We start from the raw sequence: 15,543 nt of genomic DNA, 5'->3' as shown, positions 1-15,543 counted from the left end.
GTGGTGGCCAGAAGGAGCAGGAATCCTGACAGAGTTGGGAGGGAAGGGCAGTCTGCCGGAGAGGGCAGGGGCAACTCACCATGGGACCCAGGTGTTCTTTCCAGCTTTAAAGACACAGAAATGGAATTTTCCAGGTCACCCAAAAACGAAGGCTTACATTAACCAAGATGAGGATGAGAATATACAAATTTATAACAGAAGCTGTGATGTTTTCAAGAGTTGGGGCTTTCATCAGCCCAAAATACTCCTTAATAGTTAGATCTTCTCAGGTGAAGAGAAATTGGACATCAGAAGACTGGTCAGCCTGGGCATAGAGTAGGGTGTTCCAAAGAAACATGCAGGGATTGAGGTTAAGAGTGTAGCCTCTAGAGTAAGAGAGATCTCCATAATTGGCTCCACAATTTGCTAACTGAGTAGCTTTGGATAAATGCTTAGCATATTTGTACCTCAGATCCCTCATCTGCAAAATGGGGCAAATAATAGTACCCAAATTTTAGGATTATTCAATTGAATGAGTTAATATGTGCCAAGTTAATATGTGATTTCTGATTAAGATTAAGCAACATCCTAATTTACAAATCATCTTTTACTTCAAAAATTTTCGCCCTTTATACTTCATAGAGCATGTAAGATCCATTGTTTTGATTGTTACTATAATTGCATGAGGCCGCTAAGACAGGGGTTAGCCCCATCTGGGGGAAACTGAGCTCACACAGATTGGATAACTTGCTTTAAAGTCAAACAGCCTTCTGAGTCTAACTCCCTGGCTTTAGCTCTCAAACTAGGACCAAGTCCACACTCTCACTGCCTCCCATTTTTCAGATGGATAAATGCATGTTTTAATTGGCTCAGTTTTAGAGGATGACACTTTCTGATCTTATCTCCAAAGTCTGAAGGAACTTGTAGCTATCCATTGGGGTACCAAGTTTCAAGGTACCAAAAGGCTGTGTGACCTCTAAAGGTGTGGCTCACAGCCACTGACCACTAGAGGGCAGCAGGAAGCCAGGAACAAATAGGGTTTTGACTGCCCTCCACTGGCACCCTCAGCTCTTGCCTCCACAGTGGTCTCCAGTCTGGATGGGCCATCAGAGAGCAAAGCTCAGGGGATCCTACCAGAAGAAAGGCCAACCACAGCACACAACACATATGAGCTCACGGGGCACCTTAGTGACTCTGTCAGTTAAGCACCCAACTCTTGGTTTCATCTGGGGTGATGATCTCACAGTAGTGTGATCTATAGCCCTGCATTGGGCTGCCTACTTAGCAGGGAGTCTGCTTCTTCTCTCCCTCTCCTTCTTCCCCTCTTCTGCTCGTACTCTCTCACTCTCTCTTTAAAATAAATCCATCTTGGGGCGCCTGGTGGCTCAGTTGGTTAAGTGACTGCCTTCAGCCCAGGTCATGATCCTAGAGTCCTAGGATCGAGTCCCGAGTCAGCCTCCCTGCTGAGCAGGGAGGCTGCTTCTCCCTCTGACCCTACCCCCCCTCATGCTCTCTGTCGAATAAATAAAAAATCTTACCAAAAAATAAAATAAATCTTAAAAATAAAAAAAATCTGACCCCAAATTAGGGAAAGGAGGTAGGAGCACTGGGGCTCTGGCACTAGATCATGAGTGAACCTGAGGAAGCCAGGTTGCGGCATTGCAGGTGTCCATGCGTGTTAAGTGGAAGGATGACTGGGCTGACCCAACCCCCTTTGCAGCTGCCCTTGTGCTGGGGGACTTTAGGACAGGTTAGGAAAGCAGCTAGAGACCAACGAGCAGTCCTCTAGGCTCTCCCTTTATGTCCAACAACACTTTCTACAAAATTAACATTAATCAGTGATGATGAACTATAGCTTCAACATAACTAATGACTTGCAGTGAGTAGTTCTTAAAGCATATTTACACATTAGCTCGTTTAATCCTCATAACAATCCTGTGAAATGTTTTCATTTTCATTTTACAGAGGAGAAACCTCGGATTCAGACAGTCCAATTTATGCATCTAGTAAGAGTCAGGATTCAAACCCAGGTCACCTAACTCTTAGCCTTTCCACCACTTCTCAGTGGCCTCTAAGAATTTAGAAAAAAAAAAAAAATCAATTCTGACTTTTACTTAAGTCCACAGGTTACACATGAATGTATTGTGCTGTTTAAAAATTCAAATAATACAAAAAAGGCTAAAATCACCCGCCTCCTTCATCCCCACCCCTTATCCAACTCTCCTCCTGCAGTGGTAACTTCTATTAATAGTTGGTAGGTGTTCCATAAGAGCTTTTCTCTTATATCTGTATGTGTTTATATGTGTATAGCATATAATTTGTTATATGTGATATACGTGCTCTCTAACACAAATGTGATCTTATTACACATATTGCTCTGTAACGTTGATTTTTTTTTTTTACTTAGCTATATGTTTTAGACCTCTCGGTCAATGCATTTATATGGTCTTCTCTTTAGCTACTGTAGAGAATTTTTTAAGGATTTCAGGTAATTCTGTCTATAGATGATTTACACTAAAAAATAGAATTGTCATTTTATTTTTGTTTATTTATTTTCTTTTTAGTAGGCTCCACACCCAATGTGGGGCTTAAACTCATGACCCCTGAATTTAAGAGTCATAGGCTCTGCTGACTGAGCCAGCTAGGTGTCCCCCAAAATAGAATGTTTAAAAGCATATTAACAGACCTGGCCTGATACTTTGTTGCTAATTTAAATGAAAGGGAAAACCAGAGCAGTAAGAAAATAAAGAGCACATGAAAGCCATAACCTGCAAGTAATTTTCTAAATTTATTAATTCAATCTTCCAAATCAGGTGGCACTCATCAGAAAAGAGAAAACGTCAGCCTCCAACACCCGTGGCTGGGTCCCAAAGATAAGGCCAGACAGATTCCCCAGGGCTCGGATGGCTGCTCTGCGGAGCCAGCTCCTCCCCGGGGGGGCCAGCCCTCCTCGGAGCCTGAGCCTGAGCACCGCAGCCGGCTCAACACAGGGGCACCCCTTCTCCTCCAACATGTGCAGGCGTTACTGATCAAGCGGTTCCACCACACTGTGCGCAGCCACAAGGACTTCCTGGCCCAGGTATTACTGTCGGTCCTTGCCTGCCCTTGGCTGCCTGCCCTCTCCTGGCCTTTCCCTCCTCTCCTAGGCTTTCTCCTGTTGGAGCTTCAAACAGGGATGGGCACTCTCTTTAGGTCTTGTCGGCTTTGCTTGCTCCTTGCCACCTTGATTTCAATTCTTAGTAACATAAAGATTCTTCGTGTTCGACCTGCTTAGCAGAGAAAATAACAGTGAATGTATTAAGACTTTTCACTTCTGGGCGCCTGGGTGGCTCAGTGGGTTAAAGCCACTGCCTTGGGCTCAGGTCATGGTCCCAGGGTCCTGGGATCGAGTCCCACATTGGGCTCTCTGCTCAGCAGGGAGCCTGCTTCTCTCTCTCTCTCTCTCTGCCTGCCTCTCCATCTACTTGTGATCTCTCTCTGTCAAATAAATAAATAAAATCTTAAAAAAAAAAAAAAGACTTTTCACTTCTACAGTAAAGGGTAAAGTCATATTTGCATTCATTTTTGCTATGACCCTACATATCAACGTTATTGGCCTCTTTTCTCTTTTTACTCTTTTCTTAAATTAACTTCTTAATTTTAACTCCAGTATTATTAACCCACAGTGTTATATTAGTTTCAGGTGTACAATACGGGCAGTGATTTCTGCAATTCTGTATGTGACTCAGTGCTCATCATGACCAGCACACTCCTCAGTCCCCATCACCTATTTCACTCCCCACTTTGGTAACCATCACTTTGTTCTTATAGTTGAGAATCTGTTTCTTGGTTTGTCTCTCTCTTTTTCTTCCCTTTGCTCATTTGTTTTGTTTCTTAAGTTCCACATATGAGTGAAATCATATGGTATTTGTCTTTTACTTATTTCACTTAGCATTATATTCTTTAGCTCCATCCATGTCATTGCAAATGGCAAGATTTCATTCCTTTTTATGACTGAGTAATATTCTATTATATATGTCTCATGTCTTCTTTATCCATTCATCTACCCTTGGACACTTGGGCAACTTCCATAGTTTGGATATTGTAAATAATACTGCACTAAATACAGGGGGCCATGTGTCCCTTTGAATTAGTGTTTTTGTATTTGGGGGGTAAATATACAGTTCTGCAATTACTGGATCATAGGATAGTTCTATTTTTATTTTTTTGAGGAATCTCCAGACTGTTTTCCATAGACGCTGCACCAGTTTGCATCCCCACCAAGGACTCCTTTTCCTCTACATCCTTGCCAACACCTGTTTCTTGTGTTTTTGATTGTAGCCATCTGACAGGTATGAGGTGATATCTCACTGGGGTTTTGATTTGCATTTCTCTGATGATGAGTGCTGTTGAGCATCTTTTCATGTGTCTGTTGGCCATCTGTCTTCTTTGGAGAAATGTCTGTCCTGTCTTCCGCCCATTTTTAAATTGAATTACTTGTTTTGGGGCTGTTGAGTTGTATCAGTTCTTTATATATTTTGAATTCTAACCTCTATCAGATATGCCACTTGCAAATATCTTCTCCCACTCCGTAGGTTACCTTTTAATTTTGTTGATTACTTCCTTTGCTGTGTAAAAGCATTTTATTCTGATGTAGGTTCAATAGTTCTTTATTTTTGTTTTTATCTCCCTTACCTCAGGAGACATAACTAGAAAAATGTTGCAATGGCCAATGTCAGAGAAATGACTTCCTGTGCTCTCTTCTAGGATTTTTATGGTGTCAGTTCCCACATTTAGGTGTCTTATCCATTTTGAGTTATATCTGTGCATGGTGTAAAAAAGTGGTCCAGTGTCATTCTTTTGCATGTAGCAGTATAGTTTTCTTAGCACCATTTTTTGAAGAGACTGTCTTTTTCCCACGGCTTATTCTTTCCTCTTTTGTCAAAGATTAATTGAGGGTTTATTTCTGGGCTCTCTATTGTGGTCTAATGATCTATTTTTCTGTTTTTGTGACAGTACCATACTGTTTTGATTACTACAGTTTTGTAATATAACTTAAAGTCTGGAATTGTGATGCCTGCAGTTTTGTTTTTCTTTTTCAAAATTGCTTTGGCTATTCACAGTCTTTTGTGGTTCCATACAAATTTTAGGATTGTTTGTTCCAGCTCTGTGAAAAATGCTATTGGTATTTTGATAGAGATTGAATTCAACCTGTAGATAGTTTTTGGCACTCTTTTTTTAAAAATATTTTTTAATTTTTAAAATTTTTTTTTATTCAGATGCAGAAACCAACAGACACAGTTCACTTCTGGCTGAACATTGATTGGCTACCTCAATGCTCAGTGTTGGCCTACTTCATTCATTCCTCAGTGGCCACCAGAACAGTCTGTTTTCTCTTACACCTCTTGCCTTTGCATGTCTTCCCTTATAATGTTCCCCAGAAAACTGACCTTCTGCAAGATAAATGCTTAGAAGAATGAGAGTGTGTGTGTTGGGTGTGGGGGGGGGTGTCTTTAGCATACCCAGCTCACATTGCCATGTTTATTTTCCAACAGATTGTCCTTCCAGCCACTTTTGTGTTTTTGGCTCTGATGCTTTCCCTCGTCGTCCCTCCCTTTGGTGAATATCCGGCTTTGACCCTTCACCCCTGGATGTATGGGCAGCAGTACACGTTCTTCAGGTGCGTAGACTCATCCCTAAAAGTTATCATTCACCCCATGGGTTGTGGGGCTCCCAGGTCAGCCTGCTTGGAGGGACCTTCCCCTTTCCACAGCAACCAATGTGGTAGGGGGACTGGACTGCCCTCCAAAAGGAAGTTAATGTACCTGTCACTTGGGAAAGGTGACCCCAAGTGGACAACGGGGACTGCCAGGTGTAAGGAAATAAAAAGTAAAGGTTGGATGAGTAGGTTGAACTCCATCCTTTTGAGGCACCGACATGATACAACAGCAGATCTCCAGGTCTGTGGGAGCAGCACCCTTCCTTCCCAGCACCCTACAGCCACCCCTAGGCAGCGTTCTGTGGCTTGCATTCATGCCCAGCATGGAGCAGCTGTTCCGTGCATGCCTGTCAAGTTGCATGTTAGCTGCTTTGTCCCTTTGTCCCAGTCATGCACCTGTCAAGTAAGCCCCTCTCACTCTGTCTAGTTTGGACCAGCCAGGCAGTGAGCAGCTGGCAGCACTTGCAGACATCCTCCTGAACAAGCCGGGCTTTGGCAACCGCTGCCTGAAGGAAGAGTGGCTTCCGTAAGTCCCTGAGAACCCCTGTCCTCCCATCAACGACTGCCCCAGGGGAGCCCTGAGGGTGGGGTCCCAGGCTGGCAGGTTAGGAGAGGTCCCATCTCCATCCCACTCTCCGTTCACAGGTGCTTCCTCATCCCTGACCTTCACCCGCCTCTCCTTCAACACCCAGTGCAAGGGTGTCTCCACCTCTTAGGAATCCCCTGCACCACTGGGCAGCTCTGTATTTCTAGAACTCCCAATATAGAAAGTTCCGTACTAAGTTGACATATGCTTCCCACAGTGTATTTGAAAGGAATCTGAACAGGGAAAGGAGGGAGATGGGGGGTGTGCTATTGTTGAACTGGACCTAGAATGGCATTAATTACACAACTTTCAATTGCTGGAAGTACAGAGACGAGAGCTACAGAGGGCAACTGAAGCCCAAGAATCCTTAAATTTCAGTGTAATTGTAATGGCTTCTCTCATTCAGTAGTTTTCAGAGCTTTAGGTAAGGACCCAAACAGACGCAGCTCCAACTCCTCTTTTATTGGTTCTGTTTCTCAACAGCTAGAGGTACCAGGAGGAAGAAGGGAGATAAAACAGTCCACAGAGTAGATAGTTATTGCCCAGCCCCACGCCTAGTCAATCAACAAAATTCTGGTCTTGAGTTTTTTTGAGCAGAAACTACCTTCCAAGAATAGAAGAAGAAAATATGTGGGTCTGCGGAGATAGAGGAAAGGCTAAGGAGAAGGTTGGGCACTATTTCTCATTTTTAGCGATTTTTATCAACTGGAGCTACTTGTGAAATATTTTCTTGCCTTCCATGAGGGAGTACCCCTGTGTCAATTCAACCCCCTGGAAGACTCCTTCTGTGTCCCCGAACATCACCCACCTGTTCCAGAAGCAGAAATGGACGCCAGAGGACCCCTCGCCCTCCTGCATGTGCAGCACCAGAGAGAAGCTCACCATGCTCCCTGAGTGCCCTGAGGGCGCAGGGGGGCTCCCACCCCCTCAGGTACCTCGACCCTTGATGGGAAGCCAGTGGCCCCGAGTCTGCCCATGACAGCAGGGATTGGGGGAAATGCACTGTGCCTCCTGAGTTTCTAGCTGACTAATATTTCAAACTTAGAGCTGAGGGAGGACCCAGAGGAGTCCTTGGGTCCTCTCAGAGGGGCATGCTTAAAGGCACTGTCTCAACCAGTTACTCCATTTTCCACCAGGCACTCCCTCTTCAGTCTAATAAAAAAAAAAAAAACAAAAAAAAAACAACTTTAAACATTAAAAAATATACTAGTCAGGTTGCCTGGGTGGCTCAGTAGATTCAGCATCTACCTTTGGCTCAGGTCATGATCCCAGGGTCCTAGGATCAAGTCTTGCATTGGACTCCCTGCTCAGCGAGGAAACTGCTTCTCCCTCTGCCAGCCACTCCCCCGCTTGTGCTTTCTCTCTCTCTGACAAATAAATAAAATCTTTTTTTTAAGCATTAAAAAAAGAAAAAATATATGCAAGTCATGTGTGCTTGTTACAGAAAAATTAGAAAATATGGTTAAGTCCGAAGAAAAGAAATCATCCTATAATTGGAAATAACCAATAACATTTGCTTTTTATCTATACAGGCTTATATTCAAAACACTGTTTTGAAACCTGCTGTTTTCACTTAGAAACATATCATGAACATATGTTCATGTTAATAAATATATACACATCATCACTTTTAATCTCTGCATACTGTCCCATAGTTTCATTTAATTTGTTTAACCTCTCATTGAACATGTGAGTTTTCAATATTTTCCATTTTAAACAATGTAGTGTCCCTTCAAATGCATATGTATTTGCATACTTGTTAACAACCTAATTAAGACATTTGGCACACGCTGTGTAACCAACATGCATACGCTGCTTGCTTGCATACACGTGCGTGTGCGCACACACACAAACATAGCCAGTTACCTACATTTGTCTCTGAGCAGCATCCTCTTTTGGGAGTTCTTTTTATTTAAGATTTTATTTATTAATTTGAGAAAGAGAGGGAGGGAGAGAGAGATCACGAGCAGGCAGAGAGAGAGGTAGAAGCAGAGTCCCCACGGAGCAGGGAGCCCAATGTGGGGCTCAATCCCAGGATGCTGGGATCACAACCTTAGCCGAAGACAGCCGCTTAACTGACTAAGCCACCCAGACGCCCTCTTTTGGGAGTTCTGAACTTGATGTATCACCCCAGTGAGCCTCTCCCAGGGGCATCAGAGATAGTGAAAGGGGTCAGAGAAGTCTTCCTCTCTCTTCAGTTGCTAACAAGCCTCCCAGCTGACTGGCATGGAACTGGGTCTTGTGTGGCCTTCTCTAACGATCTGCCAGTGAATGAACGATTCCCTGATAATCAGCTTGTCCTAGTGGGATGAGCACCAGCATTGGTGTCAGAGAGCCCCAGGCTAGTTACTTGGCCTCTCTGAGCCTCCATTTCCTCATTCATAAGTTAAAGATAACTACTTATTTTATAGTGTTATCATGAAAAGTCAATGAAATAATGTGGGTAAAGGAACTATATTATTTAGAAGTAGATTCAGCTCAACTGAAGACAACTTCAAACTGACGGAAGACAATCTCAAACGGACCATGGATAAAATAAGACACAGTTTGTATTCCTCTCAAGTGAAAGTTCATGCAGGCAGTCTGTCACATTGTGTTTTGTTGCTTCTCCCTGGTAAACACGGCTTAGCCTCATTGGCCAATCTGGCAGAATCTACTTTCCTGGTAGCGGAACAGAAGGAATAGAAGACAAAGAGAGTGCACAGTGTACTGATGCTCTATCTTTTAAGGAAGATTTCCAGAAGCTACCACTTTGCACTTTCTCTTATACACGATTAGCCAGAACTAAACATCAGGAAAGACTGGAAACTCTGTAGTCTTTATTCTGGGAGGCCTTGAACCCAATTAAAAAAAAAAAAAAAAAAGTCCGTTACTATGGCATACCCAGAAGGGCAGAGCGCATAATGGGGGACAACTAAATTTTGCCATAGCATCAGTCACAGCTGCTGGCCTATAAGTGAGTCTGTGTTTGTGAGCATCCTCCTATCTTTCTCTTTTTTTATTTGCTAAAAGCATATACCTTTGTATTTCTCAAGCAGTACGTTTTCCCTTTGAATCACGACTCAGCCACTGCAGCATCACAGAGATCTCAGAAGAGGGAATCAGGGAGCTTGTTCCAATTCTCTGTACCCCAAGAGGAAGCTTTGCTTCTTCTGGGATGACTGAGGGAACCTCGGCTGCTTCTGTTCAGATACATCAGGCAGTGGGACACAGCACAAGAGTCCTTGGCTGGGAACACAGGGGAGGAAGGCGAAGCAGAGCTACGTGGAAATTCGTTTCCTCAGTGGATCCTACCTTCAAGACTTCCTGCCTAGCTAAGGAGCTTTTCTTTTCAATAATGAGTCCTTGGTTCCTGGTGGGAAAATTTAACAGATCTCCATAGCCAGAGTCCTGGAAAAAGGCAAGCCAGTCCTGTGATTCTATTTTTTTTTTTTTTAATCACTTTTGCTTTTCCTCACTATCACTGATGCTTCTCTTGGGAGCAAAGTTGAATCTCAGGCATCAGCTCAGGAGGTGCTGTGTGTATTTGTGTGTCTTTTACACACACACATACACGCATGCTCACAGTTAGTCCCACTCACCCCACTCATTCAAACACACTCTCCTATTCAGCCTGGAATAAAGCCAAAGCATATGGGCTTCCCTCAGAGCTAGTAAATTGTACACATCAGAAAAATGGGGGTGGTGATGCAGTCTTCCCTAGGGTTCCTTCCTGTCCTAACAGTCTTTGAATGGTGGCAGGTCCTGATGTGGAACTGCTCCATTCCTGACTTCTAGAATACACAGAGATCAAGTTGTAGGAGTCTTTTATTTGGTAGAATTTTTAGAAAATAATTTATCGCAAATTACCAGACACCAGCAACTCTCCCAGCCTAGTTTCTACCAGGGTAGCATGGCAGGTCCCCCGGGTGCCATTCTTAGCTTAAGAAGCAGGTGATAGAGTGAAAAGAGCGGGGCTAGGGAGACAGACCAATGTAGGTTCAAATCCTAGCTCAATCCTAGCTCAAATCCTAGCTCAACCCACAGGTCACTTCTGTGACCAGGTGCAAGTTAGCTGAGCTCTCTCGACCTCGGTTTCTCTGACTGTAAATTAAAGCAACAGTTTTTCCCTAAGAGTATAATGATTAAGGGAGACAATGAATATAGAGCATTTAACAAAGCGCCTGACACACAGTAAGCATTCAGTAGATGCTAGTTCTCCTAGCATTGGAGGAACCAAGTGAAGAAAGTAAATTGAAGAGAAGTCAAATGGGAAAGGGGTGGGAGAGGCAGAAAGTGTATAAGAACAAAAAGAATGGTATGTGATGGTATGTGTGATGTGTTTTTAATTTCACCAGAAATACCCTTAGCTACTCTGAGTTGTGCCCTTGACACCCCAGGTTCTTGACTGACCAGAACTGCACCAACACTGTGTAGACCCAAATTTAAAGTAATACTGCCACCTGGTGGCCAAACTCATGCACTTTTTGAATCTTCCAAAGGTGAAACCAGCTTCAAGTTCAGATCTGTTTTAAAGGCAATCTGTAAATTGTAAGGGACTGCCTGAATTCCTTCATCCCTGTCAGAAATTTATTGTTTCACCTACATTCCAGGTACATTCCAGGTACTAGAAAGTCCCTGCTCTCTTAGAATTGATATCACACAGAGAGGTAACAGATTAAAAACAAGGAAGCGGATGAATTGGAAGGAGAATGTGAGATAGAGATGCAGATGCGAAGATATTGCAGCAGCAGGTTATGATAGAGAGTGACTAGAAATAGAAAATACTTCCCTGAGGAGTAAAATGTAGGCCGATAACTTGAATGATGATGAACTATCCATGCGAAGTTGTCTGGGCAGAGCAATGCAGGCAGAGGGGCACGGCCAAGGGCAGAGCTCCCTCAGGAATGAGGGGTGTACAGGGAAGAAGCAAAGAGAACAGGTGGGGAGGGTGAAGAGTAAGGAGAGGGGTGGCCAAAGGGCTCAGAGAGCAGGGCAGGTCCATACTGTGACCGTATCAGCCTTGCTGATGATCCTCAGAGGAACCTAGGGTTTATTGGAATGGGGAAACCAAGGACTGGGGTATTCTGATCTACATTTTTAAAGCTCAGTCTGGCTGCTGGGTGGAAAATGGATTTTAGAGGGCCAGGGCAGAATAAGGGAGGCCAGTCTGAAAGTTTCTATCAACGTCCAGGTGAGGTCCGAGTGGAGGCTTGGACTAAAGTGGTATTCTGGACCTGGAGCAGTGGGGATGGAATGGAGATTCACTTTGGAGTTGCAACTATCCTATCTTGTCAATGGATTGGAGAAAAGAGAGGGATCCAAGATGGCTCCACATCTTTAATGTGGGAATTAGGAATATGCCAGTGCTTTATTTAGTGTCTTCCCAGCAGCTGAGTCCATAAATAATTTTTAGAGAACAAGCCACAGATTCCAAGGTGACTAACATAGATGTCTCGTTGCCTCAGAGAATACAGCGCAGCACTGAAGTTCTACAAGACCTTACGAACAGGAACATCTCTGACTTCTTGGTAAAAACATATCCTTCTCTTATACGAAGCAGGTAAGAAGAGATTCTTTCATAATTTACAAGCTGGCTCCCTGTAGGAAGTACTAACTAGAGACAGAAGATAATTTATTCTCACAGCTTATTGACAATCAGGGCAGTGAAATTTTATTTTTCCTGATTTACCCAAAAAAGCAATTGAGACATACATAAGTAAAAATGCAACTTAAAATTAGTTTTGTTGTCATTTTTCATTTTATCGAGGCCAAATAGTTTTAAGTTTAACCCATGCACCATTAAAAATAAAATAAGAAAGCCCACAATGCACCCAGCAATGCAGCCTCATGTTTTAACTAGTCAGAATGAGAGACATTTTGAGGGGAGAGTAAAGGAGAAAAAAGAGAGAAAAGGAGAGAAGCAAGGGAGAAAGGAGCAAATCCGACCAACATAGAAAAAAAGCAGTGTGGGATGGCAGCCTGTGAGGAAGGCCACAGGTTGGCCAAGTTTGGGTCACCTTGTGGCGCCCTAGCTATAAACCCTTCACTGGGTCCCTGCCCTTTAGTGTGCCCCTGAGTTCTTCTGTGAGCGCCCCCTTTTGTCAGCTCTGCAGCTGCTCCTCTCTGGCCCCAGCGGGGGATGGGCAGTGTCAGCTGCCGCTGTCAGAGTTTGGCAAGAGCATGCTCTAGAAAGGGAGCCTTGGGGAACCCTGATTCAGTCCCCGTGTGCTCTGGGGCCTCATAATAAAGCACATACTATCTAATTGTCATAGTCCTTTCAGTTGCTTCCTCTGCCAGGCCCTGAACAAAGGCTAAGCCGACTCGGTTAACTAGAACACGCTGCCAGTGGGGAGAGCTGCTGTTGAGAAGGCAGTGCCAAGCCAGCACGAGCAAAATGAAAAAACACCATCCAAGCACAAGAATAAGAGCAGTGTGCATAGTATTTATTCAATAATGCAATAAAACCACAACCATCCCAAACTTTGCTCTCAGCAGTAAATTTGCAATATGGAATTCTGTGCTTGATGACCGTGATCGCTGACAGGGCCTGAACTGTGAGGTCTAAAATTGGCATCTGCTCATTACTTGTCATTTTACCCCTGACTGGCTGGAAGCCAGTCTCTTAACTTTGGGCGTGGACTAAGTCAGCACTTCTCCTTAGTGTACAGGTGATTGATATTGGAGTCTTGTTTGTGCAGGGTGGAAGATGGGAGGGCTGCAGCTTTCTCTCCACACTGATATAGTGGTGGCCCCATTTTCTGGGTCCAGATGGTCTGACAAATGACCTGACCACAGGACCACCCAGAAAGCCCAGAATGCAGGATATGACTTGGAGCATAGTCCTTCCTCCGCATGTGCACTTGGGCTCCGCCTCTGGGCCTGGAGGCTTCCCCCTTGTTTGGATACCAGGAAATGCAAAACTGCCCCCCGCCTCAACGCTAGCCGCTAGCCGGAGCGGCCCCAGTAAGTGTTTGGAAAGAAAGTTAACACTACCGCCTTCCTTAGGGGACTCATTGTATAATTTGTTTTGGCTTTTAGCTTGAAGAGCAAATTCTGGGTCAACGAACAGAGGTAAGAAACTACTTTTGTAAGAAATTAAGATCTCAGATTGATCCATTTAAAATAACTGCACATTAAAAAAAAAAAAAAACCACACCTGGAGCCACATGGGCTGTTCAATACGTACTCAGGAAATCGCAAATCATGTCCTGAAGGCTATGTGGCTAAGCAGTAGATCTCCTTGGAGAATATATAGGGGAGGTGGTGTTCCCTTAAGAGGTGTTCAGAGCATTCCCACTCGGAGGGGGTTCTAAAACCTCACAAGGGTAACAGTGGAGAACTGCAGTGACAGGACCTGTAACCTAAGCCCTGCCACTCTGTGGCCCATCCCTCTTGAGCCTCAGGGAGTCCAAACCAGCCCCAGACTCACCCCATTCCTGGGGCATTCTCGAATCTCAAGTGGTTTCAGAGGCTTGGAGGAATATTCTAAGAGTGAGCTGACCTCCCATAGTCCCTCAGCAATAGGGCCTCTAGAATGAATGCAGAGCTGATATTAACTTGATTTCCTAGGTGGATTTTAAACCATGAAATGGAAATCCAGCCTTTAGAATTGCTCCCTAGAGGGAAATGTGGGGCCTCAGTTGAAGCAGAAATGAGGGCGTGGGGCAGTTTGAGTCCCTGAGAAATAAAGTTCCCCTCCTCTGCCTTGCCTAAGCAGCAGATTAATTTTGTTCTGTCAAGGAGTTTAGCTTTTATCCTGCCACTGCAGGGCTTTACACCCAAGAGTGACAGGCCCAGATTGTTGTTTGAGAATGATCACTTCAGACTGCCAAGCAGTGTGAAAGATGGGGGAGAGCAGGAGAGATCCAACACTAGGACCCCTGTTCAGGTTCGAACAGCAGAGTTAGGGCAGGGGATCTGCAAAGCACAGGAATGGCACCAAAAAGGAACCCTTGGTTGGGGTGCAGGTAGAGTCAGGGAAGACCTCAGAAAGAAGATGACATATGACAGATGAGCCCGAGCAGGCCAGGTGCTCAGAAAAGGGCAAGGCACTCCTGGGGAGCTAGCAGCCCCACATTGGCAGAGATACCAAGGCAGCCTGGACCAGCGGGGGCTCTGGAAGTGATCTGACATGGCTGGCTTATGCTGCTTGAGGGAAGGCATGAGAGGGGCGACACTGGAGAAGGGGGCAGAGACCAAACTCAGTAAAGTTTGGGACTTACCCTGGAGGCAACCAGAAGGCATTGATAGCTAGTTTGTAAAGTGGAGCTGTGTTACTGACTAGTCCGGACAATTCCCCCAAAGTACACACTGCCCTGCAGAACCCAAGAGAGCTTTCGACAGGTATGAAGCACCACAAGCATGGTTCGTGGCCCCGACTTGAGGACTTCTTGTTCCCTTGTCAGGTACGGAGGAATTTCCATTGGAGGAAAGCTCCCAGTTCTTCCCATCACTGGGGAAGCCCTGGTTGAATTTTTAAGCCACCTGGGCCAGATGATGAATGTGAGCGGGGTATGTAAACAGCCTGGAGATTTAGGTAGAACTTTTGATGTGCTGGTTATCATGAAACAAATAATCATGAGTATTAAGTGGAGAAAAAAAACCCTTGGGCTGTTTTCTAGGGCCCTATCACCAGAGAGGCCTCTAAAGAAATGCCTGCTTTCCTTAAACATCTAGAAACTGAAGACAACATTAAGGTACTGGTCCTGCAACCTGCCCTAGAGCTAAAAATTCACGTGAGCTGGTTATTTTAGTTTTATTTCTCCAGCTTAATTACATTCCATCCCTCCTCCTGTTGAAATCTAGCCGGGAATGTCTTCCAGCTGCCAAACCCTTCCTCCTCACATTCTTTCTCCTGCAGCTCATTTTTTCTTTAAACAGCTGTCGCACAGCCTAACAAAGCCCATCTCTGCTCTGTAGGTGTGGTTTAACAACAAAGGCTGGCATGCCCTGGTGAGCTTTCTCAATGTGGCCCACAACGCCATCTTACGGACCAGCCTGCACAAGGACAAGAACCCCGAGGAGTACGGCATCACCGTCATCAGCCAGCCCCTGAACTTGACCAAGGAACAGCTCTCAGAGATCACAGTGTAAGCTGCCGCGGCCCCCAGCCTCCCAGCTCGCCCGTAGCCCTCTCCCCTCTTGAGACACCCCAAGAGGATTCTCACTAACGTGAGCTGCTGGGCAGGATAGCAAGGTTGTTAAATCAAGCACACACGAACATGAGACTTTCAAGTGCCTCATGTACCGATCAGCTTGGCCATTTTTTCTCTTCATATTTATTTGGAAAGTAAGCATA

The 15,543-nt window shown here is 44.7% G+C and overlaps 1 protein-coding gene across 1 annotated transcript in view; it reads left to right on the top strand.

Annotated features, from left to right (window-relative positions):
- The window catches only part of ABCA4 (ATP binding cassette subfamily A member 4), a 123,591-nt gene that overhangs the window by 78,902 nt on the left and 29,146 nt on the right, over positions 1-15,543 (top strand). The window contains exons 27-35 of the mRNA XM_004752571.3: positions 2,793-3,058; positions 5,514-5,638; positions 6,105-6,203; positions 7,008-7,194; positions 11,711-11,805; positions 13,284-13,316; positions 14,651-14,756; positions 14,867-14,941; positions 15,165-15,334. Coding sequence (XP_004752628.2) covers positions 2,793-3,058; positions 5,514-5,638; positions 6,105-6,203; positions 7,008-7,194; positions 11,711-11,805; positions 13,284-13,316; positions 14,651-14,756; positions 14,867-14,941; positions 15,165-15,334 — 1,156 coding nt within the window. The remainder of the gene's footprint in view (positions 1-2,792; positions 3,059-5,513; positions 5,639-6,104; positions 6,204-7,007; positions 7,195-11,710; positions 11,806-13,283; positions 13,317-14,650; positions 14,757-14,866; positions 14,942-15,164; positions 15,335-15,543) is intronic.

Source organism: Mustela putorius, unplaced genomic scaffold (genome assembly GCF_011764305.1).
Source record: "Mustela putorius furo isolate JIRA1106 unplaced genomic scaffold, ASM1176430v1.1 tig00003853_pilon_pilon_pilon, whole genome shotgun sequence".
Lineage (NCBI taxonomy): Eukaryota > Metazoa > Chordata > Mammalia > Carnivora > Mustelidae > Mustela > Mustela putorius.
Note: the sequence above shows the minus strand (reverse complement) of the source record. Positions and strands in the feature narration are given on the sequence as shown.